At 38.4% G+C, this 25,902-nt stretch overlaps 1 protein-coding gene across 6 annotated transcripts in view; it reads left to right on the forward strand.

Moving 5' to 3' along the window:
* KIAA1328 (KIAA1328 ortholog) overlaps positions 1-25,902 on the forward strand; it is a 190,781-nt gene that overhangs the window by 1,532 nt on the left and 163,347 nt on the right. For 2 of the 6 annotated variants that reach the window (XM_030004500.2, XM_030004499.2), the window contains 3 exons: positions 4,647-4,786; positions 10,022-10,116; positions 18,654-18,769. In XM_030004500.2, the coding sequence (XP_029860360.1) occupies positions 4,649-4,786; positions 10,022-10,116; positions 18,654-18,769 (349 nt within the window). In that variant the 5' untranslated portion in view covers positions 4,647-4,648. Of the gene's footprint in view, positions 1-336; positions 471-2,375; positions 2,485-4,646; positions 4,787-10,021; positions 10,117-18,653; positions 18,770-25,902 lie in introns of all 6 variants that reach the window. The other 4 variants (XM_030004498.2, XM_030004505.2, XM_030004502.2 and 1 more) reach the window with 4 other exon arrangements.

Here is a 25,902-nt window from a genome sequence, read left to right on the forward strand (position 1 = left end):
TGATCTTGGAAAAGTTTAAATATCTAGAAATGCATATGGCGCAAGAGCGAATAATGGCGGATGCCTTCAAAAAAGGAGGGTGGGGGTGGAAAATTTGGGCGATTTGGTAATGTTGGTTTAATAGCTTTGGAAAACTGAACTTCTCTCTGTAATTGCTGAATAGATACAGCATGGCAAGGCAGATGCACTGTTGCTTGCCATAGGGGAGCCATACAGCATCACAAGATGTTCAGCTTCACTGAAGCCTGTGGTGGCTGTCTCTGTTGTTGCCTTGAACATTAGCTGTGGTGGTACAAGGTTTATAATATGTATAGTCACCTTACTGGGAGTCTACAGAGGTATGTGACAGTGGATTAATGTAAAATGGTTGATGCTGGTACTGTCCCCAGTCTTTCACTCAAGACAAGGACATTGGACCTGTTTATGAATCACCTCCTGAGTCACTGCAATTTTCAGTCTGGCTGATTAAGGTAACCTGATCTGACTTTGGTTTATTCTAATACATTAGGCTGTAAACCTTCACCGGAGAGTGGTCCTGGTAGCTGGGGGTAGTAACAGCAACAGCTTTGACTAATTTTTTCATCCTGCTACTAGGTATCTATACACAACAGTGCCAATACTGGAGGCAAACTTCAAAAGCGGAATGTTGTTTAGGCAAATCTGTTTTATTTCCTGTAGCCATGTGTTGACACACAGATTAACCATATGTCAGCTGAGAAAGCAGTCATCTGTGCTGAAGTTTGTTGTTTCCTGTAGTAGTATGAGTTGAAGATAGTCTCCTCAGTGTCCTGCTGATTGCTGTCGCAGTTGTGCTGACACAGCTGTTTGGGGTGGGCTCTGACCCAGACTTGGACTTTTGATCTACCTTGGTGCTTTTTGGAAAGAGGGGACGCAGTGCTTTACTTTCAGAGTTTATTCAGCTTCCTCACCTGGTTCATGGTAACACCCCACAATGTGTTGTGACAGCTAGAGATAGCAAGCTGCAGCTTACAGGTGAGAAGAAAAGTGCTTTCAGTGTAGAGAGAGATGGCTTTGACAGTAGTGCTAAGTGAACATATTCTCCAGCCGGTGTCAGACTGATGAGTGATAATTGTTTACAAGTGATAAAGTGGATCAACAAGATTGCAGGTGAGCCTGTGATCAAGCCCTTCCAGTGTGCCAAGTACCAGTTGTGTGATGGATAGCAGGTATTGATTGAAGTTGCTGTCTTCAGGGGGAAGCTTCTAGGCTGTTGCTAATTTTCTCCACTGTGTGGTAATTCATTAAATTAAGTTTTTGAGATGGTACTATCAAAATAAAATTTTAGTTAAGGCAAGAGTTTGTATAGGTTAATTGAAATATTTTCACAATTTGACTTTATTGTATGAAGACAACTGCAAAACCTTAAATGCCTTTATCTGTAAACAGTACAGAAATTAGGTAATTTAGTTAATTGGCCAACCTTAGAAGGCTGAGGAAAGTAAAGAAGTATAAGTAGAAGATAGTGGAGCAGAATTTTGTGCCCTGTGTTTTTGTTTTTCACTTTAGTGTAAGGTTAGTTACTTATGTGGGAGTAAAAATATTTATGTTCAGCTAAATGAAACTGTTGCTTTAAGGAAGACACTATAGTTTACACCCTTCCCTGAATTGTGTTGAGTCCTATTTTTAGTGTCTTCTAGGAGGTGAGGATTCAAGTTCAGCGACTGCTAACATAGCACAAATAATATGGTGCCCAGTCCTTTGTGATACTTAAGTGTTTTCTGCAGTCAAGTAATTTAATAATTAAAGTTCTGTATTATTTGAAAGTTCTTGAAACTTCTTAAAGAAAATCAGTCCTCAGGCTTTCCTCTGTTACTCATCATGTGATGATCAGATGAGAATGACCAACTTCCTTTGAAACCTTTTGCATTTATCCTTATTTATGTTTCTTAGAATATATTGTACAAAATGTATTTCATTGCAGTATGAATATACACTATTTTGGAATTTGTCTTCTCTACCTATCAAGAGGTTCCTTATATAATGATAACCTGCTCTAATTTAAATAAATATTATTACTTCATTATCTTAGTAATTGCACTTGTAACTGGGGCTGGTCCCTGGGATCTTTTGTGAGGGTGACCTCTAAGATAATCTTTTCAGACTGAAAGTTAATGCACAGTGAAGAAGTAGTAATGCTTTTTGTTTTAGCAATCTGTGTGTTGTTTGTTTTTTCTAGTCAAGTTTTACTTGCTTTTGGTGCTCCCAGAGTGTTGCCACTTTTGTTGTGTTTTTGGAGTGTTGTTTTCTTATCAACAGTTTTTCAAAATTAAGAACCAAAATACTTATTTTTATAGTTTTTGTTTAAAGGGACAAGCTTGCTCTCTTCCTGTTTATTACCTTTAACAAAGCCACATGCAGTTTCTGATGGAGAACAGCCAATGGTATCTGTTTCAGGTATGACCTTCTAATAGCTGTAAACAAAGGTTTTTCCTGTGAATGCTAAACTGTGTAATGTCTTTTCAGGTACGTGGTTTGTGTACTTGAGTGTGTAAGGTACAGAGTCATCACAGGTTGTAATGGGACATACAGGATTATAGCAGAGGATTTATGCTCTGCTGCTTAGATAAGCATGCGGTATAAGATGAACAGTTTCAGGGGAGTTGTTTCTATTGCAGGTACAGCATAGTTTTATCCAACCTATAAGGTAAGCTGAATTTTAATGTGGTCTCTGAAGAACGTTGAAGCATTAGAGATGTTCAGGTCTTCTGTAAATTTTGAAGAGAACAATTAAAATGAAGATTCATTGTGTAAAGAGAAATCAAATTTTTTATTTTTTTTATTTCTCTTGACCTTGACTTACTGAGTGCATGCTTGTGTACATCCCTGGGGAAAAGATGGGTGTTCTTCGTCCCCCTTCAGAATTTTCTAATTGTTTTCAAACACAGCTTTTACAGTGACATCAGGTCCTGAAGACATATCTGGGGATAATTAACTCCAGTAAAATTGTGTATATGTCCAGGGTATGTCCAGCAGTTATAAATTTTGAGGAATCCTACTCTCTACGTTTGGAGTAGCTTGGTTACCCTTCAAAACTACTGGCCAAACAGCTCTATTAAAAATCTCTATATGTGTTTTCTAGCTAGTGTAGTTCAAGCCAGGTGATGTCAGGTTGTTATACTCTGTGCCCTGGAAAGAAAGCAGTGATCCTAAATGGTAGAAATGGATTCACTCTGAAAAATATTCTTCCACTTCTGTGGAAGAGAATTTCAGAAACATTGTTTTCCCTTGTGTATGAGTGTCCTGGTTTTGGCTGGGATAGAGTTAATTTTCTTTCTAGTAGCTGGTGTAGTGTTACAACTTGGATTCAGTATGAGAAGAATGTTGATAACACTGATGTTTTCAATTGTTGCTAAGTAGTGTTTCTACTAAGTCAAGGATTTTTCAGGTTCTCATGCCCAGCCAGCAAGAAGGCTGGAGAGGCACAAGAAGTTGGGAGGGGACACAGCCAAAGCAGCTGGCCCAAACTGGCCAAAGGAATATTCCATACCATATGGTGTCATGCCCAGTGTATAAACTGGGGGCAGTTGGCCTGGGGGGGTATTGCTGCTCGGGAACTAACTGGGCATCGGTCAGGGAGTAGTGAGCAATTGCATTGTGCATCACTTGTTTTGTATATTCCAATCCTTTTATTAGTATTGTCATTTTATTGTCATCATTATTAGTTTCTTCCTTTCTGTTCAGTTAAACTGTTCTTATCTCAACACGAGTTTTACCTTTTTCCTTCCGATTTTCTTCCCCTGGGTGGGGGGGAATGAGTGAGCAGCTGTGTGGTGCTTAGCTGCTGGCTGGGGTTAAACTACAACAATGAGCATGGAGATGTTAAAGCTTATAATTTAGTTCTTTGACTTGAACTGCTGGTACACTTCTGAAATTCATTACCCAAATAAATGTAGTCTATCTGCTAGTATAAAATCAGTATTTTTTGTTCAAAACCTTTTGCACTTCTGAACAGTCAAAACTCAAACCTTGAGGCAGTACCAAGAAATTGTTGGCTTTCCTCTGGCCCTGGGAGGTTTTAGTGTTAGTGTCAGTGTTGGCACTTTATAATTGCAGCATCAGGATTTTCAGTGCTTTCATGTTGTTACTGTTGGTAGTGGTGAACTAATTCTAATTATGGCAGGAAGCTTTTTACAGCTGTGGAGCGTGCACTGCAGTGCTACCTTACTCGCTTGCCTGGTCCTGAAAGGAGCAACAAGTAGCCTGAGCAGTCAGTAGGTTGGCTGTATCATAGAGCAAAGTTGTATTTTATCTTATGAGTGGTACTTTTAACAGCATTGCTGCTGCTTGGTTCCTCGTTGTCTGTGAGTGTCAAAGCAGAAGCTCAATTTTATGCTTTTGCATCTTAAACAAACACAGGTTTTTGTATCAGTCAGAAAACAACATGTGCATTTCAGAATTTACTTTGATGTTCATTGTGGCTGGGTGTACTTCAGTGCCATGCACCTCTTTTTCTGCTGGTACGTTCATCTTAATAAAATTTTGTGTGGCTTAAGAGGCTGGGGGGATCTGCAAACATATACCTGAAATGCTCATTCTTTTCAAAAAGAGCTGCTAAGGCAAGGATGCCTTTGTGGAATCCCTTTTGACTTTATAACCTGTGTGTTCTGATTGTCTTTCATCTACAGGAATGTCTACAAAAGGAAATTTAAGAACAAGGTGTTTGCCGAAATATCAAAAAAGTAAAACTGAGCTAAAGGTGCCTGTAGCTATTGCTTCTGTTTCCATGGATCCTGTTAGAAGCACAGAAGATCTGACAGGGCAGCAGGTCAGTAAAGGCAAATTTTTCTTGCTTTTAAAGAGCGCATATAGTAGAAAAATGACAGAAAATCTTTAGACTGAAAATTTGAAACATTTTTAGAGTACTGTTATTTTTGCAATCTCTTACACTTTTTGCCCACTTACGTGGTGGCTTGCTGGCAAAAGTTACTTCTTCACTGAGATTGCTTGCCCACCTAAAGAGAACAAAGGCTCAATGTGCTAATTTATGTAAGTGGTGTGTAACTGAGGCTATGTAAAACAGATTATATATGTTTCTGTGTGTATATGTGTTCAGAGAGAGAGAGAGTGTCTCTTTGACTAGCCCCTAATCTATATGTTACTAGCCAAACATGCAAGAAATTGTGTTTCAGTCAATTCAGCTTCATTGCTCTAGTCATATCACTTAGAAACAAGACTTGTAAAATTCTTTTTAGGGACCTTTTTGCTGTGGCTGCTCACATTAGTAGAATAAAATCACTTTCTGTTTTTGATAGTAAAAGTTAAAAATGCAACCGAGTAGTAGGAGTAGCTTTGTCAGTTGACATTATCTTTGGCTCTGCTTTGAGTTGTCTGGTCTACTCGTGTGACGATAGGTGACACTTTTCCTACAGTTTATTGCAGTAGAAATTTCAAAGCAGTGGGGTTCCTTTGGAAAGTTATTCTGAATTGTGATAGGTATTGTGATATTCAGAAGTCTGTTGAGAGATGCCATTTTTCTAACACAATTTGTATAGTACAGTGACTATGCAAGTTGTTTGAGTACTGTTAAGTCTCTTGCCTAATAGTCATCTTGGGCAAGTCTGTAAGTCACTAGGGTTTGGTATCCTCCCGCTTACAGGCACTATCTAAAACTTTTGACTTCTTCTGAATCACTATTGTATTATCATGCAGTTAAATCTTGTTCTTCTTCTGGGCTGAGATGTCCTTCTCTGTGTCTTCTGTGTGCTGAGTAAATGCTGTGTGCCTCACATGTATGTTCAAAACTCTGATGTGAAGACAGATCACTCAATTCTCATTGCTTTGACAGTGTCACTGCCCTTTGAATCCTTCAGCATGACACCCTAATAACTAGTATTCATTTTTAGGCCACTCCTGGACTTGTCCCTTTTGTTTATCAGTACTTGGTTTTAGGAGGCTGGTATGTACCTCCACTTTGCAAATGATGCTGTTAAGTGATGTGCTGAGAAATTTCACGAATAGCCCTCATTATGCAGAATCTTTTTGTAGAAGCATCTCTTTGTAAGTATTGACAAGCCTACTGCCTCATAGATGCCTTCATATGTCACATTAAAATCTGTTTTGTTGTATGGTGTGTTTTTAGCATTACTTGTTGTTTAGAGAAATTTTACTCCATTTCCCTGTGAGAGCTGTTGGTGTAGAAACGGTCTTTGTTTTTTTCATATAATGCCTAATACGTGAAATCTTGATTGGATACTCAGATGTGCTTTTTTAATATTGACAATAAAATGTGTTCAAAGCTTTTTCTCTTTTCTGTCTTTTTTTAACCTCCCCATTTTTCTCTTACCTTGCCAAATCCTCATGGATTGTACTCTTAACAAACTAAGTTTGTACTCTTAACTTTGAAGATGGGCTCTGAATTACTTGAAACAAACAGAACAAGTACATTTTACTTGTTGTGGAAGAAGGTGCAGTCACAGAGGTTTTTTTGCCAGGAATTTTCATCACCAACACAACTAATTTTCTTCAAGGTGTTGTGTGTGTGTCTAGGGAGAGCTAATCGCTTTGCGTTAACATACTTGTATTGGGATTGCGTGGCAAGGTTTTGGTAGCAGGGGAGCTACAGGGGTGGCTTCTGTGAGAAGCTTCTGGGAGCTTCCCCTGTGTCCAATAGAGCCAGTGCCAGCCGGCTCCAAGATGGATCTGCTGCTGGCCAAGGCTGCTCACCAGCAACGGTGGTAGCGCCTCTGTGATAATGTATTTAAGAAGGGGAAAAAAGTTGCTGTTGAACAGAAACTGCAGTGGAGAGAGGAGTGAGAACATGTGACAGAAACAACCCTGCAGACACCAAGGTCAGTGAAGAAGGAGGGGGAGGAGGTGCTCCAGCCCGTGGGGAAGACCATGGTGAGGCAGGCTGTCCCCCTGTAGCCCATACAGGTCGATGGTGGAGCAGATATCCACCTGCAGCCCGTGGAGGACCCCACACCAGAACAGGAGGATGCCCGAAGGAGGCCGTGACCCTGTGGGAAGCCCACGCTGGAGCAGGCTCCTGGCAGGACCTGTGGCCCCGTGGAGAGAGGAGCCCACGCTGGAGCAGGTTTCCTGGCAGGACTTGTGACCCTGTGGGGGACCCACGCTGGAGCAGTCTGTGCCTGAAGGACTGCAGCCCGTGGAAGGGACCCACACTGGAGCAGTTTGTGAAGAACAGCAGCCCGTGACAAGGACCCACGTTGGAGCATTTCATGGAGGACTGTCTCCTGTGAGAGGGAGCCCATGCTGGAGCAGGGAAAGAGTGAGGAGTCCTGCCCCTGAGGAGGAAAGAGCGGCAGAGAAAATGTGTGATGAACTGACTGCAACCCCCATTCCCTGTTGCCCTGCACTGCTGGAGGGGAGGACAGAAACAGGACGGTAGAGAAAATCAGGAGTAAAGTTGAGCCTGGGAAGAAGGGAGGAGTGTGGAGAAGGTTTTTTAAGATTTGGTTTTATTTCTCATTACCCTACTCTGGTTGATTGGTAATAAGTTAGTTTTCCCCAAGTTGAGTCTGTTTTGCCTGTGATGGTAATTAGTGAGTGATCTCTCCCTGTCTTTATCTCGACTCATGAGCCTTTCATTATATTTTCTCTCCCCTGTCCAGCTGAGGGGGAGAGTGATAGAATGGCTTTGGTGGGCACCTGGCATCCAGCCAGGGTCAATCCACCACAATATTTTGCACTGTTGTGCTGGGAGGTTGCTCACCTTTACGATTTACTAGAATCCTCTTTTGAAGAGAATGGATTGAGTTTTGCTCTAATGTGAATCTTGGTGGGACTCATTTACTTTTTCTTCATTCACATAGACTTGAGTATCACAAAGGAGGATGAGAGTTTTGGAGAAGACTTCAAAAAGATCTTGTTAGCTATGGAGCTTTTCTGGTACTTTTAATAAATCTGTGGTTTGCTATACTGATCTTGACCAAAATTTCCCATCTTCCTACTTTCTGTTTGACAGAAGTTGTCTGCTGCTTTCATGCAGATTGTCATCCTCCGAGGTGTGGTTTATAAAGTGAGAGAGTATTCTATTTATGTAGTCCATTTCATCCAGAAAATACTGAGTTACAAAACTGTTTTCTACCCTAAGCTGTGTAGAAAGGACAGAAGTCTGGAAAAAGGAGACAATACAGTCTTGGCCTCTATCTCATTTGTCATCTTGTTTTGATGGTGGAGCTGTTGCTGTGCAGAATTCCACAGCTTCATTTTGACATGTGTTATGGTACAAGCCTGCCTTTCAGAATTTTTTGTGTGCCATCTGTCCATAGCTGTGGGTGATACAAAAAAGTGCAGACTAACTTTTCAGATTTTCCTCTTCATCCCACAAGTGTTTGTCTGAAGGTACGTACATGGGTTTGGGTAGTAGCTTGAGGTACCTTCTGTTAAAATCTTGTTCACTAATGCGATCAAGCTTCTGCCTCTTTTTTAAGTGAAAAATGCCCTGTAACTTTTTATTTTTTTTAAAGAAGTTCCATCATCTAGCTGCTAAAAAAAAAATCATTTTCAGACGTTTTTAGCAAGGGAAATGGAAATCCTTGAACCATATGTTTAGTTGAAGGTAAATTAAGTTAAAGACATTCTCTCTTCATTTTTATGACTGTAAATAGCATATGTTTGGGAAGGAAACTGTGAAATCAAATGTCCCCTTGAAAAGCCATGAAGTCTAATTTGCCTTGTGAAACTCCATTTATATTTTTTTTCTGAGGAAAACACATTGAAGTTAAAGCGTACTGAAGGGTCAGGTGGGTATAACATGAGTCTGTATAAAATCATCACCTCTATCAAAAGCGACATAGTCCTTTAATTGTTTCAAATCACTGTTCAAGAAGCAATTAGCTAAGAATGGAAGGGGGCACTTCCTCTCTGATGTGTGTAGATCCGCTGCTGTTATTGCTAATGAGGGGAGAGAAGCCCAGTATTTGCTTTATATGTGCAGAAGTTGTTCTGTGCTGTATTCTGTTAATTTGGCCAAACTGCAAGGCATTTGTAGCATTCTTGTATTTCATGTTAAGCACTGTATGTGCTCTGGGAGGTTTGTAATAATTGTAGGTTTGTAAAAGTCTAAACTGAAAATAAGTAAGTCAGATTAAGTGGAAATATTTAGACTTGCCAAATCTTGGACAGAGTAGCATAGCTTTTATTGCTGCTTTTATCTTGGGATTCTTATTTTGTGCTTAGTGCAACCACTGGAGAACTGAGTCACTGATGACAGGAATTTTTGATAAAAAAGCCCAATTTAGAACTTAGAGCTGTTTTGTGCTTGGAAACACCCAAAATAGGTAATGCCAGTAACCTCAGTAATACAAAGGACTGTTGCAAACCTGAACAGCAATATGCCCTCTGGTGGACTTTTATGCTGCAGTTCGCTCAGTGTGATAAAGGAATGCATTAAAGGAACTGAAGTAGTGGAGTATGTTAAAGGTCTGTTTTGAGAAGGAGTAGTAAGTATGAAGGTAGCAAATAACAGATTAAAAACAAATGATAGTGACGTGTGCAAGGGTGTGTACTTTTCTATGTATTAAAAAATCCTTTGAAATAAGTATTTACCACCTACTAACAATATATTGCATAACTTTTTTGCTGTTTTTTATGCTTTGGTCATAAATGCAAAGGCGGAGTGTTTTTTTTCTTACTCTCTGTGGTAAGTGTTTTCGGATCCTAATATAATAAAGTTTGTACTTGGATTTGGATATTGCTGCACTAGATTTCTAAGTCATGAGAACCTACTGCCCTTTATCTAGTATGAATCAATGAATAGTGTATGTCTTAAAACTTTACCCAACATGTTTAGTATTGAAGCTAGCAGCTTGCATTTGAATTACAAGTCTCTTTTAAGAGTTCTCCACAATTTGGTAATTTGTTTCACTGAACTGTATTTACATTGTAAAAAATACATTATTTTTTTTTTTCCATTTTCCAGTTAGAATTTGCCTACTTTCAACTTCTAATTATTAGGTCTTGAAATACTTTTAATATCTTATGAAATATTTGTTCTCCTTTAAAGACTACTTTCTAAAATGTTACTTTAAATTTTCAGGTCACTAATGAAGGAGGAATGAAGAGTGCTTCTTTAAAGGATTTGTGTCCTGAGGACAAGAGACGCATTGCAAACTTAATTAAAGAACTTGCCAGGTAAGAATAAGCATCACCTGAAAATGCATTATGTTTAAGGAAAGTCATTCTTCTAATTAGCATCAAGCGGTGTAGAACTCCATTATGGAACTGAATATTTGCATAAGGTAATTTTTCTTACTGGAAGAAGTATGAACAATGAAGCAGCCTGATCGGTTTTTCATTGCTTCCTGACCCCAAATCCCCTAAACGTATTGAAAACAAGTGCCAAAGTTTTGTGACCTGCAGTAGTTCATCCATATAAACCTAGTCACAGGGCTATGGTTTTGTTTGCTGCTTGTATCATGTGCTTTAAATAAACACATGTTGGCTTTTGGAAATTACAAACTTTGTTGATATGAACCTTTGTCAGGGGTAAGCGTTAATATGGAATGCTGTGTTAAAGGTGGATTGGTGATCTTGTGGCTGAAACATGTTAATCAGTATTTGCCTGTGTTTGCACATGTAGAGCAAAAAAAGAGTCCAGTGTAATTTTAACTTATCTAGCCAAATCTCTTGCTTTGATTAATTTCTTCAAGTTCTCCCTGTTCTTTGAAAGGAGAGGTAGAAATAGTGCAAGTTTCTTGGCTTTAGCAAAAAGTTTTTTCTGTTTCATTCTAATGCTACCTGCATTGATAAAGGATGTGAAAAATAGATTGAATTTGAGTGAGGAGATTTTTCTCCCCTCTCTGTGTCCCTAATACTTCAGAATCTCTGGAAATCTGCTTCTTACATAGTGGCTGTAAAATTGAGAAGGAGCACATGGGACTTTGGCAGGCTTTCGCACAGCACCAGAGGGGAAGGTCTTGTGAGATGGGCTAAAAGTTAGTGTCCATACTAAGAATTTATAAAGGCAGAGTTTTTCTAGAACAACATGCAGGTTCTCAGGTATTAATGAAATTATTTTTGCTGTAGATTTCATATGTCTGTGCAATAATTGGCAAGCATTACTGTCCTTTTTATATACAAAAATTTGGGCAGAGAAATTAGGTTACTTGCTCAAGGTCATGCAATATCTCTGGTGCAGCTAGGAATATTTTCTCTCTGATTATCCTCAGCCAGTGGACCATTTTGCCTGCTAATAATTTGTACCAATATAGGATTTCTTGCTATACAGTATTTTAGTAATTTCTGAAGTTCTTCATGCTTGCAACTCTATTTTATCCTACCTCATGTGTTAGAAAATGTCTAGTTAAGGCTGTCATAAAGACTAGATTGCTGGGAAGCCTGGTTACAAATTGTCAGATGTTGGAGCTATTCGGACACTGTTGCCACTGTTGATATATAGAGGTATATTCTAATATTAAAAAAAGCCTTTTATTACATTGTTCCTCATAATACACTGCTCCCTAGTGAATAGTAGTACACTAACTCATTTGAGCATGGGATTCTTCTTAAATCTCAGATGCTGTGATTTTTCCCTGAGGACAGTTTGATATTTCTGCCTGACATTTCTTCGAAGAAAAATAGAAGGTGCAGCAACATTAATTTTGAAAAGTAAAATTAGTGGAACACTATTATTTTATATTTAGTTCTCTTTTATTTTTAAACCTAATCATATTTTTATTGGATGTAATTAAAAGTCCTTTGTAGAGTAATAGGGAAGTTGAACTTTAATTCCGCTCACCTCGTCACTTTTTTAAAACTCTCCATAATTTTCATCCCTAGTTGTGCAATGCTGGAGGGTTTTTACATGCAGTAGAAAATTCTTTGTTATTTCAGAGAAGGCAAAGAACCAGCAGAATGCTGAAAGTTTTCCAGGAAGACTGTCCTGCAGTAAATACTTGGAATAATAGAGATCTCACTTGACCAGAGCTATACTTCACTGTTCCTTATGTTGCTACTATTTATGGAAGAAAATGATGGCAGTTGGGATTAATTCCTGCATTTTTATTGCAGGATGGTGGACAGAAATAGATTGGTCAATAATCATCTGCATGAAGGCGGTTGTGAAGTGGTAAAATTCTGTCTGCATGGAAACCAGTAGCAAAATATGATTAACTCCTAGGGCTTGAATTTCAACCAAGTCTTGCTTGACCAGTTCAGGATATTGGTCTTTCCCCTGACTTTTGCGACTGCTGAAGGAGAGCTAACATAATTTTCTTTCTTTTCCTGTTTTTTCTTCTCTTCCTCCAACTCTTATTCCTAATGCACTTTTGAACACTGGGAAGGTGTGTGCCTATGCATTAGCTAATATGCTGCAGTGTCAGACTTTGTCTTGGTGTGAGTAAATTTTAATGCTGGCTATATTATTATCCTTTCCTTTGAAAAAAAATCAGTTACTGGGCTGTAATGCTCTGATGCTGGGGATTCCAGTGGCTGACATCACATTAGCTGTTAGGGACTTTATGAAATTGAATTTTGAGACAGGGTCAAAAGAAAGGACTCAGCTGTACCTTTTCTAATCTTCCTTTCTAAGCTAAATAATCTTAGTTTTTGCTCTGTGCTGCTGCCTATAAATCTAACCATTGTTTTACCTTTATTTGAACACATCCAGTCTATCTTCCCTCTTAAGGTGAGAAGAGAGAGGCAAACTGGATCTAGATTTTAAGACTCAAGTGTTGTAAATTTGAACTTTTTTTTAATTTTGTCAGCAGATTCTTTTCAAATTGTTTTTGTCAGGGAATTTCTGGGTAGGTCATGCCCATGAATGCCAAAGTGCTTTGTGAGTAAATGGGAAATTCTCAAGTGTAATCAGCCATTATTTTCAAGAACAACCATCACGGTACCTTTGTGTTTTCAGCAAGGTGCTGCAGGTGTGGTGGTGAAAGTGGCAGGCACAGTAAGAGCAAATTTTAGCTCTCCTTACAAGCAGAGTCCTTTTAAGACACAAAAAAGACTTTCTGTGAGCTTTTATATCTGCAGGCTACTCCTGAAGCAGTCATCAGCTTATGTAATGAAATGAGCAGTGACATGGTGAAGACACCGGAAGATTCCTGCCTCGTACTCTGCGCCAATGTCAGGACACATTAGTTTCTTCCATGAAGGAGCAGCACAATGTCCTCTGGGAGCTAGTCACAGTTGACTGTTGAGCATTAAGGACTTGCTAGGCACCATACAGAGAATGGTTACAAAGTATTCTGGAGTGAAATATTTTGTGATACGCAGATTTTGAGAGCTCTCTCCGTCTTGGCATTTGGCTGAATGGAGAGGGTCATAACGTCCTTTGCAGAGAGAGCGAGTGCGTGTGTGCTTCCAAGGACCCACCTGACTCTTAAATGATACATAGCCATATTACTGTGACTTTCTGGCTCCTACTATGACATGTACATCATAAATACTTCTTCCCTGTCTGCACAGTTCACATATGCCTATATAGCTCACATATGCAATTTGCTTTTGAATGAACAGAGGCATTGGCTAAGTGACATAGAATGGTTCATGAAAGTTTAATTTTTGTTTTTAGGGGTGAGAATTGGTATCCAACTACTTTGTATTCTTTTTTTCTTCAGATAAGATAAAGATGGAGAAGGCTGTCTCTCTGTTGTCTTTGCAAACAAATCTTTGAAAGCAATTTAGGTAGAAAGGTATCATAATGCCCTTATCCACCCAAGGGAGGGAGTGATTGCCCTTTTCAAATGAGATACAAGATGGTTTTTGCTATCAGATTAGTGTCTTTCTGGCAAAGATCACTGGCATGCCCAGAATGACTTGTACCCGGCAGCTAGTGAAACAGCTGTCAGACAGCCCTTTGTCCCTTAGTGAGAAAATGCTTCCTCCTTCCCAAAACTTTGGATTCCTAAACCCTTTGTAGCAGTCTGGGATGCTAGTCTTTTCTACTGGCATTGCTTTATGTGGACTTTTTATCCTGATGTGAAGATGAAATTGACCAACTAAAATTTGAAATTTTCCAATGAAAGGTGAAAATGGGAATCAAACCAGAAGCTTAACTTGGTTACAGAACTGGAAACCATTACAAAGGAGGACAGTGAAACTATTGTAGCATATATTTGCTGTTTAAATGTTTTCGTTCCAGTGCTTAGTATCTTTGAAGGACAACTTGCCTATGGAAGCCCATATTACAAATCTGCAGTGTTTGGCCTCTTGGGTTGCCTTCTCTCCTGGGTTACACTACCTCATATTTAACCAAATTGTTACCTGGCTTTAACTTCAATGTCAAGATCTTCTTTTTTGTGTGTGCTACTTTAGGAGCAATATTGTGCTGCAGTTCTCTTAATTGGTCAGTCAGTGAGACTGCAAATGAGATATCCGTAAGCTTGTCTGGAAATTACTTCTTGTTGTTAGGTAAAGCATGCCTAGGATTATTGTATCACCAATCACACTTACCTTTTGTGCTTAAAAAGTCATTTGTAGCTATAAATTCATGTTGTGAGATCTAGTTTTGTATTTTGCAAGTTGCATGTCATAAAATTTATCCATTGTGCAGCAATTTCAATTATGTTTTGGGATCATTGAGGTTTTCTGTTATTTTTCTTTAATTTATACAAACAGCCCATGATACTTGAGTGAAATAGATCAGATTTGTGAACAGTGTCCTTAGACAAAAAAAGCTGCCATTCTCTCTCCCTGCAGTGCTGGTATTAGAAGTCACTTTGTTGCTTAGTTCTGCCAGAGGCATGTTGTGATCAACTCTGGCATGAAAATTTCTTGTTTCACCTTTTTGGAGTGCATCTTTCACTTGCAATACCTGATTTCATTCCTGAGGTCTGCATGATGCCCTTATCTTGGTCCTTGCTCTATTTTAACTCCCTGTGTGGTCTTGCCTGTTCCAGATGCCATTCTTTGCTTGGAATGTAAAACTTGTGGGTTTTGAGAATGGTCACCAAAATGTCTTCATTTTTGCTAGCTAGTTGGCAGACTAACATCAGGCGAGTGTTCCCTAAAAGAGAAATGTTCCCAACAAGTATAGGACTGATCGGTGACGTTTCCAGTGTCTGTGTCTCTGCTTTCTGTTTATTTTGTCTTCTGTCTTAACTTGCTCAGCCGCAGTACTTGATGCATTCAGATTTCTCTTGGTAAAAGCCCAATTTTTTCTAACATTTTTAAAAAATAGAAAACACTATTTTTAATTTGCTTTTTCAGCTCTTCTTTTGTGCGGATTGTAACTGCCTTCAGTCAGGAAGAGTTATTTTGAGTTTTGTCCCTAGTGTAGTGTTGATGCGAGTATTATTATGGCTCTTTCTTGTGTACATCAGTTTTTCATTAGACAAATAAAACTTGAAGTGCTGTTGACCTGTGCAATGCTTTAAAAATTCTACCTGGAGAGCATCAATCTGGTTTACTCAGTGGAACGAGTCAGTGTCATCAGCAAACTTGTTGATAATTCCTTCTTAAGATCAAACAGTCAGAACTACTAGTATCAGCAGTGGACTTGGGAGCACAACATAATAATTGGAACTGGTGAGTGAGGAATTAATTTTGACCCTAAGGCTGATGTCCTAGGAGGGTTTTTTGTCAATATATCTGCATTATGAATTTTTCTTTTGCTACAGAGGCTCAGGTAAAATAAAGTTAAAATCTTTATTTAGATGCATCTAGAATTGCATAAGCTTTGAAGTGTTGAATTTAAAACAGATCTTGAACAAAAGTGTTGTGTATCTTATGACACAAGATATGTGAATGTAAATTGCACACAAGAAAATGTTACAGGTGCTGAACAGCAGGAATAGTTCTACTGATTTGTCATCTTCGCTTTCAGCTGTCAGTCCTCTATTTGTTCCTGGAAACAACAATAACAGAGCTGGACACCAGCATGTTGCCCAACAGAGCAGTTGTGCCCTTTGTAGTTGCAGTGCCTTCATTCTTTCACTGCTCTTTTCTGACCGCAAGCAGATGAAAAGCAGGTGAAAATCCTTTTGAAGAGCATTATGAGCCTTGTAATGTTTCTGTATGGCATCAATGAAGTTCTTCCTAGTTCTGCTAAAAATCATCTGTACTTTACTGCCAGAAGGCAAAGAAATAAGTATATAAAAAAAATCTTACTGAGCTATATATAGGATGTAACATAAATCCAGCATAATCTGATGACATTCTTGTATTCCTTTTCTCTAACTTCCTTTTGCCACCTTCTGTGAGTAACTGTCTTCTATATCTTGCCTGCCCTTTATGGGCTGTCTCCTGCTTTGCGATACAAAAACACATACTGCCACGTTTCTTCTAAGATCACTTACTGTTCTCAGTCATTTACTGCATAAGTTACGTGGCACAATATATTCATATGTCTGGGAGTATGACAGTTTGCTGTGATCTGTGTTAAATACAAATGCAGCACGTGAATGGGATGCAGACTGATACAAGCAGCAAATCACAGAATCTAGAGGTGGGTAAAACCTGCTAGGTTTAGTCTAATTTCTCTAGTGCTCTGTTCTTTATCGTATCTTATTTTCTTATACTGTTGTTTGATTTTAATATTCTTAGGTGCCAGCATGGCCCAGCGTTTCAGTTGTCCCAAACCTTTTTCTAATGCAGCATCACTCCTGCAGTTAGTAAGCAAGCTTCCTTCCTTATGTAGTGCCCTGGAGATGACACTTGTCTTCTCTTTCCCTTCTGATCTCCACCCCCCCCCCCCCCCCCCCCCTTCTTGTTTCCTTCCTGCCTTTCATCTACATGGTCATTACTGTCTTCATTGTCTTTTTCCAGTTGATGGTTTTTATTCTCTCTTCTCTAAATTTTTTTTTTTTTTTTTTTTTACCCTAAGAAACAGGAAGGAAACAGGAACCATTCTTGCATCTTTCGCTGATTATGTGAGGGAAGGTCATATATGGATTACATGAAGGAAGGTCTTTTATGGTGTAGTCACTTATCCGATTGCTCTAGATTTGGAGAAGACAAACTGGTTGTGGTTAGATGCAAAAGCGTGGGTCTGCAGCCTGTGGCATATGTACCATAGTTGTAACTACACTGGGGAGCAAGGATGTATGGTAGATAGTTTTCAAAAGTTGCCTGCTTAACTAAGGAGTACATAGGTGTTGGGATGGATCCAGAGTCAATATAGCTGGTTCTCTTTTAATTGTTTATTTTCTGATGTGTGCACACCCCTTTTGACAGCCTTTGAGTGGAGGCAAAAGGGCCTAGGAATGAATTGGTGGACACGGCTGCGGACAGGATTGTAAGTGAGACCATGAATATGAATAGCAGAATGTTTTTATGCTAAATCCATGTCTTTTTTGTGTAATTTAGAAACTTTCCAATTAATAGTTTGTTCCAAGATTTCAAACCACTCTAATTTATAGAATTTGATTATATGCTATATGTTATTTTTCTCCCTCCAGGTTTGTAGAGAAAAGGTGTGAATTTCAGTATTATTAATTATTTCCAACTTTATGCAGTCTGCTTGAGCTCTTGTAGGAAGGGCTGTGGGTTTATCTTAGAGCTGGGGAGTACTGCTTGTCTGTAGTTCACCCCAGGGAGGTGACCCAACTGTGGTATTTATGTTTTTTCAACTGGAATATCAAAACAAATCTGTGCCGTCTTAACAGAAATGTCATGATGTCAAATGGATGGCTCAGTCCCTGAATGGAGTTCTCTCTTAAGAATGTGAATGACTCTGATGGGACGAGTGGAAAGCTTAGTCCAATGCCTATATATATATATTATTTTTTTTTCCCCCTTTTCCTCTTCCTACAGGATTATTCCATTTAAAGGCAGTGAAAATTGAAGTTTTCTGAAAGTTGTACTGCTTTGGTCTCCTGTCACCTGTGTTGTGGCAGCTGTTTCATCATCATAAAAGGCTGAACTTTAAGAGCCTTCAGCAACAGAAATTGCCTAAGTGCAGAGCAATAATATTTATTAGTCTAAGCTCATTACTTAATATTTTTGTAGAGCTTTTATAGAATCATGATTTCTAAGCCATATTTTTAGCATAGTTACAGGATCATCTGTGCATAATGGTCTTTTTGCCTACGTGATACCAGAATAATTGTTTTTACAGCCTGCTCTTGAGGTGCAGAATAAATGATCATTGTAAACCTTTCTCACATTGTCATCTTTTAATCTTGATCCAATTATTTACACTGAGCAACAAGATACAGGGTGCCACGGCCCAGACAGAAAGGAAAATTTATTCCTGTGGCTTGATATTTTAAAATCCCTAGAAGAGGACAAACTGTTTTGTTTGGAGAAAACTAACAAGAAAAATGATTCCTTTCCTGGACTTATATTTGACCAGTAAATGTGAAAGAAGTATTAGTTTATAGATTAAGAAACAGAAAAGTTTTTCAATTTCCTTCCTGTCTTAGCAGCTAAGCTTTCCCATTTGAGTTGTCTGTCTACATGCCCTAGGCTTGTAAGGATCCCAGTGTGTCTTCATCATAGCTGCAGGGAGTCAGACTGCACAAATCTAATTGTGGGTTCAGGTCCTTACTTTGTTGTTCCATGCTGCCCATTAATGTGCATGTACTCCAGTGAGACCAGTGTCTTTGAAAAAATAATATATTGCATACAGTCATATGCATCTTCCAGTGTAATATAATAAAATAAACATGAAGAACTAACCTGTTTAAGGGTGGAGAGGGTGATATCCATTTACCTGGAAAGCAGGGAGTTGGAAGTTATGCACTGTGGTTTTGGACATATATTTTATTTCTCATTCTTTTCAGAGTAAGTGAAGAAAAGGAGGTGACAGAAGAACGGCTGAAAGCTGAACAGGAGTCATTTGAGAAGAAGATCAGACAGCTAGAGGAACAGAATGAACTTATCATCAAGGAAAGGGAAGATATCCTTTAAAAATATGTGCAGGGGCTCACTGTCTGAAATAAAAAGTGAACTACAGAGAAATAATTGTTCTAATTTATGGCAGAGGATAAATCTGCATGTGCTGCCATTCAAAAGCAATCAGAGAGATGACTTGTCAGCATGTGACGCTGGCTCATTTGAGCTTAAAACTGCCATCCAGCTGTTCCTATGATGTTGTTTTGCTATGAAATAGGTATTTGTCAACTAAAAATGACAATAAGGATTTTATGCATTAAAATACGGTTATAGATTTATTTTTTTTACTTAATCCTGTTAGGTTGTTGTAATTGAGGTCTGAAACTTGCATGGTATTCCAGTCCTCTCCGTGTCCAGAGAAAGACAACTTATACTGAAGGCATTTAAACTATATATATGTACTAGGAGATTTAGCCAGTTCAGACTTTTTTTGGTGTAGCTTTTGTTTGTTTGTTTTTATATAAAGTCAGCTGATTCTCTTGCAGGCTGTGACTTCCGTATTTGTTAAGCTGCATATGCTTAGTCCCAGACCGGGAATATCACATGCAAAGTTGAAGTTGGAGGAATTACAATTTTCCTTCAGTGTGGTGTGATAGACCTTTACAAAATTCTTTTGTTCATTTCTCTTCCAAACCTTTGATATTGATGCTTTCTTGTTTAATTCTTCAGAAGGGTAGCGGTTGACTGCAGTGGGATATGGAAGAGTCAGTGCTGCAACTACAGTAGAAGCAAATAGCACGTGATTGATCAGGAGCTGTATTTCAAGTAGGGAGGATACTAATGCCATGTTAAAAAGCATTGATGAAACCTAGCGTGCGATACAGTTTTCAGTCCCCAGTCACACCTTGTTCAAGTAAAAAATGGAGTTAGTGACAAAAGTTGTGGAGAAGGGCTACTTAAGATGGTGGGGGGCTTGGAGAACCTATTATCTGATAAGAGACTAAAGTTTGTGTGCATATGCTTATGAATAGTGACTGGCCGTATAGAAGCAGGTCGAGATAGTGGTAATTTGAATAGGGGGAGAGGCAGTACTGAGACATAAAGGGGCTCATCAATCTATAGGCCAGTGTTGAAACAGAAATAAACAGAGATAAATGGTCCACAAACTTAAACATGAAGTTAGAGGAGGGTTCTTGAAAATTCGAGCAATCCAGTTTAGCACTGGAAGGCTTAACAAAAAAAAAAAGCTTTTTTTATGACAGAGCTTGGTTGGCTTATGAAAAGAATTCGGTGATATGTTGTTTCTGTCAGCAGGGGATTGCCCTTGATGACCCAGAAGATCCCTTGTAGCACAGCAGCACTTATATTGATAGAAAGAATTTGGTCTGTTTGTACTAAATAATATACATATCAACAAGCTTAGCCAGGCACGGAACAGTTCCTGGAAAATATTAAAGCTGATGTATTTAAGAGCCATTAGATGGGACTACAACTCTTTTACATTAATTTCACTGAAGTCGGTATTTTGTTGTATATTACATCTGTGTATTCGGTCAGCTTATGAATGTGGGTAGGATGTATGTTCCTGATTAATATTTTTTTAATTTATGCACATAAAGCTTTCACTAATTCACCTGAGGTTTGTTTGGCTACTGGGAAGTAGGCATGCTTGCTTGGGTTTTTTTGTGGTGTTTTTTCTGTGGTGTGTTTTGGGGTTGGGTTTTTTTTTGGTGTTTTTTGTTTTTTCCTTTACTAGAAATAGATTGCACAAGCGTGCATACTTTTTCAGAAGTCTGGTAGACATGGCAGAAGGTTAATGCATGCAATTTTACACTTCATAAAACTCTTTAAAACCGAGAAATAGAAAACAAGGTTATAATTTAAAACTATATAATTTTAACTACTGCAATACTTGTCTATCATACATGAATGATTCAAGATCTTCAATGTACCTCTGATCAGTTAATTTTTTATCTTAAAGCTTGTTGCAGAGACAAGAAGTGGTAGAAAGGACTTGCCAAAGTTGAATACAGATTCTGGCTATTTTCAAGTACAGCAACGTGAAATTCTTCAAGTTCTGAAATGCCGAGGGTTCACTTGTAAATAAGATATCAGGAATATAATACCATAAGAAAAACCCTTCAAGTCTGGTAAAATCAATTTTACTTACTTCCCCTGCCCCCCCCCCCCAAGCTAATTTATTCTCTATAGAATTACTTTATCTAGCCCAGTATTTAAAATTACCCTACGATAAGAAATCGGTGCTTCTGATGTAACTGCAGCTATCCAGTGAAGTGTAATTTCAACTTGGTGAAGGTTTAATTGGAATAGCATGGGGAGTGTGGTTTTTTTTTTTTTTTTTTTTTTTAGCAACGTGTTTTGTTGTTTTTTTCTTATTAAGACTCTTGCAGCAAAGATATACTTTGTGTGCTTGAAATCTCTACTTTAAAGGCAGACTTTCCTCATTTTGTAGTGGTTGGTTATTTTTTTTTTTGAGAAGCTATCCATGTGTATTCATTGCTGATGAACTATGACAGAAGCTTTGGGGAGTAGGGGAGTAGGTGTTGTGCAGTGATCTCGCTGCAAAACTTTGAGTAATTTACCAGTATTGGAAAAACAATATCTGTCTGCAGCCTAAACTTACGGTTGCTTTGGAATTGGTCAGTGCTGTCTGGGCAGGGAACAACTAAAATTTCATGCAGACTTAAATGCCAAATCTATCCTTCCATTGCAGTTGAAATTTTGAAATTTGAGTAGCCCTTACTAGGGCATACAGTTAATGCAGGACAATCCTGATGAAGACGCTGTGAATCATAAATAGGCCAGCCTGTTGTCAGGGTTGCCAAATACTTATTATCACAGAATTAAGGAAAAATTAGGGATTCCAAGTAGTTGTCTGGTCTACTTTTTCCCTAAAGCAGTATCATTAGACCTGTCGTATTATCTCATAATTTGGTCAAAAGTAGGTATTTTGGCTTAGTTTTTCACAGGGCGTTCCTGCTTGAAACTGACTGCTTTCGAAAGAAACTTGATCTGAAGTGTTTCAACCAGTTCCAAAACCAAAAGAGGATCAAACCTTTATTTTGTCTATAATAAAATTTTGTAGCCTTTTTTCTAAACAGTTCTAGTGCTGCTGTTCTTTGGAGATGTGATGCTTAGTGGTGTGAGGTATGCATGCTGTGATGACGTCTTTTGCTGTTCTTGCTAAAATCTGCCTAATTGGGCCAAACTGGAAAATCCAGTAACAAGTGCTCCCATTCTTTTGATGCCCTCCAGAATGAAAGCATCTTATAGCTATGAGGATGAGAAAGTGGTGGAAAAAATTAATCTTCTGACAGGGAAGATTAAGCAGGAGGTAGAGGGGAAAATGTAGAATGGAGGGTGTACCGGGGAAGTGAGAACTAGAACCTGGCTGGAAGGAGAGACTTGGAAAAGGAGGTTGGGCTGGACGTGGCTGATGTGAAAGAAGTAAAGCCTGTGACTGATGAGTTCAAAAGTGTTTGGGATAAGCAGGGTTCAGGAAGAGCCGGGATGGAGGCAGGTGGCCTAGGGTCAGGCAGCTAATGAAAGCAGGGATGTGTCTGCTCAGTGTATTATAGCACCCTCCAAAACTTGAAACGGAATTTGGGACTAAGCTTATGTGAGAAGGCTCACCGTGTGTAACTTACCTCGGTGTCTTCCTCAGCATCTGCTCTTAGTATTTGTCTTTGCTTCTGTGTTCCCAGATCATGATGGATACATACCGGGTGACTGAACTGTGCTTCTAGTGATAATCTAAACTCTGGCATTGCTTTTGGACTGTTTGACTTGCAACTTCAATGTTCTTACTTTTTGCTGTTTCATTTGCATTTTCAGAATAAGGGATAAGCAGTGGGCACCATGTTATGCTCTTAGGCTACTTGCGCTGCCCCTTCTTCCACTTCTGCTAGGAGCTGTTATGAGACAAGTTTCCAGGTCTCCTTTTTTTTCTGGCATATTTTCAAGCACCTATTATTAATTTAGGTCCCAAATATGATTTAATTTAAGAAAGGGGAAAATATCTTTTGTAAGATGCCCCAGTACTGTCATGATAGGTGTCTTAGGAAAAAGATGTTAATAATGAGATTATTAAGAAACAAATACTACCGTTATTTCAAAGCCCAAAGAAATTATGTTATGGTCTTTAGCTTTTCTTGTTATCATCATTAAGGATTTTTTCATCTAAATTTGATGGTATTGCATAAATGAAGAAGCAAAATCAGCCTTAACATTTCTGTGAAGATTTATTAATTGGGGAAGATGAAACTTCTTAAAAAAAAAAATTGTTATTGAATTCTAAACTATGCTGAAACTATCATTTTGGAGGCAAAGAATAGGGAGGTAAAAGGGAAGAAGACATTCTGTTTATTTAAAACTTTTTTTTTCTTTTTGTAAATTTAAACTCCTCACCCCTACTAAACCGCTGTTTTGGTTTATATTTAGAATGTACCTGGGTTACTTAAGGTTTTTGTTGGAATTATCTTCTGACTGAATATGATCTGTTGATTTGAAGATCCAGCCAAGTTCGTACAACAAATCCCATATGATTTACTTGACTAGTCTTAAAAATGATCACACACCATGTTTACATATGTCCTTAATATTGAATCTTAAGACTACTTAATTAGTTGATTTTGCATGCATTTAACATGAGTATTAATTTAACTAAAACAGTTCATTTGCTGATATTGTTAGTGAGACATAGAATATTAATTTGCTGGAAGAATAATGGGATTCTTGTAAGCATTATCTATAGTCTTTAATAAAATGCTTTTAGTTTTGCCATAGTACTGTTCATTACGTTACTCTTGCATATACTCATAAATTAGTGCTATTTACATATTTTCTCCTTTTCCCATCTTTCTGTATTAATGTAGAATTAGTATTATTTTTCAGAAGAAAAATAGTTGCTCATTTGCTTAATGCCAAAGAACAAAATGATAGAAAAACAGGTATCAGAGTACAGAATTTACTTGTTTGTTCTGTCATACTTGCTTTTCTCTATAAATGTTGAATTTGCTTTTCTGAAAATGGGCAGGGAAATAGGCACTTTTTCTGTTTCCTTTCCTTTTTTAATCTGACCCACCAAGTTGTCATCACAGGTGAAGAAACAAAACAAAAGGTCTTGGATAGAAAGCCTTTGGCAATGTACTTTGTTGAATGCATGGTGCTTGTGTCCTGCTTAATACATATGTGTGTGCCTCCCCAGGGCTGCCATTTGCAAAAGGACAGTTAGTCTGAACTCTCAATGCCAACACAGAGTGTCACAGAGAAATGGGGTATGAAAATTAACAATATAGTTAAGCATGTATATATGAAAGTTGGATCCTGCCTTGTTGCTTCCCCCTTCCCCGCCCCCCCCTCCGCCCAAAATAATAAAAGGCAAGAAGAAAATTTCTATAGAGAGAAAAATTTGCTGTTTGCGGTAAACTCATGCCTTGTGCTTTTGAAAGTCAGGGTATTTATTTAAAACTCAGTAACAATTTTAGAGTTTAACTTTGGCTAAGTCTAAGGGTGATTTTTGCGTTTGTTATAGTTTCTGTAGTACGGTTCCTGATAGTATAGTTTCTGACAAGAATTGAGGGATTGGAATGACCATAATCATTTTTCTTTTATTTCTCAACTTGGCTCCCTCAGCTTAAATTTTAAACTTTTTCCCCTTCCTATTTTTCATATGTGAATGCATACTGTATATCTTTTTGTGCATCATAATTTGTCTGAAGGAATGTGAGGAGAATGAAAAATTAGTATTTTGCTCCTTTCTTCCATTTTATCCAGCTGCTTCACTCTTTGAAGGTGTTTCCCTTACTGTTATAGGTATCCAACTAGTAAATGTTTCTAAGCAACCATTATGGTCTATTGAATAAAAGCTGAACTTATTAAAAAGTCCCTAAATATTTATACACTATTCTGTAACAGCAGTATTGGCTAAATAATGTATGTATTTAAGAACTTCTAAAATGTAGAAGAATCAGTCAAGGACTATGGGGTAAATAAGATATTTTGAATTTTTCATGAACTGTTAAACTAAAACAAGGTGAAACGTATTGTAATGTTGAGTGTTCAAATGGATCAATGACTGGAGATTTGTTTAAAGCTCAGCTTTCTATGTTTAATCCTAACTAGTGCCTTAGAGCACAAGCTAGCCATATTGTCCATGTTATGAAATTATCCAGAATCAACAGGCAGCATCTAAACAGTCAACATCATCCTCTCTAGAATATGAGCTAGATAGGCTTTTTGCCCTAAAACTTCACACTCAGTGGTGCAGGATTATCTGTGAGGTAGCACTGTCAATACAGAAGTATAACTGTGCGATGAGAGAAGCAGAGTTGCTTTGTAATTTATACTGTGAAGCGTGGAGTGATGTTGTTCTGTGTGTGTCTGACTGGAGAGAAGAAGACTTTCCCACCCAGCAGCTCTGGTGTAGAATTTTGGAGACACACTGAGGTGAGTGTTGAGGGCTAGTAGCGTTCTCGCATCTCCTCTGTTTCGTGACATTTTTATACTGTGGTGATCTGTTCCTGTTGGTACTAGAGACTTGGTGTTTCTAAGCTGCAGTCTTGCTGGCTAAAGAGCTAGACTTCTGTTCTGTCAGGTTGTTGATAGCCACTGGTAGGTATAGGCTTTGCAGACAACCTGTCTTCTAGCTCTGGAGGATGAATGGTATCTTAAGCACAGACATGATATTATCTATACTAACTATCTGGTGTGGATCTAAAAACTGGATGTGACGATTAGCTGCCCCTGTGTGAACTTAACACGAGAGATGTGTCATTAGAAATGCAGCTTCAGCCATGGCAATCTCATATATCAACGTCAGTCACCATAATGAAAAAACCTGAAGTAGATCAGGTAAAAGGTATTTCTCTGTAGAAATCAGGTTGGTGAGAAGGGCTGTGTCTCAAGTGAAAGGCAGATCTTTCTTTTTTCAGGCACTTAAACTGACCAGGCTACTTACCTGACTGAATTTGGCCCGTGCTTTTGTGGCTATTGCTGAAACATTTGGCTTTAGGCATGTGAGCTTTCAAAGTGATTTTTTTTTTTTGAGTTAAATTTTCCTTTATGACATTTGGCTCATTCGGAAACAAAGACTGAGATCTCTTAAAAGGAAGCACAAATGGGAAAATGAGATCATTAATTGTTGAAGCTGGTACTGTAACAAATTGACTAGAAATG

This window comes from Aquila chrysaetos, chromosome Z (assembly GCF_900496995.4).
Source record: "Aquila chrysaetos chrysaetos chromosome Z, bAquChr1.4, whole genome shotgun sequence".
Classification (NCBI taxonomy): Eukaryota; Metazoa; Chordata; class Aves; order Accipitriformes; family Accipitridae; genus Aquila; species Aquila chrysaetos.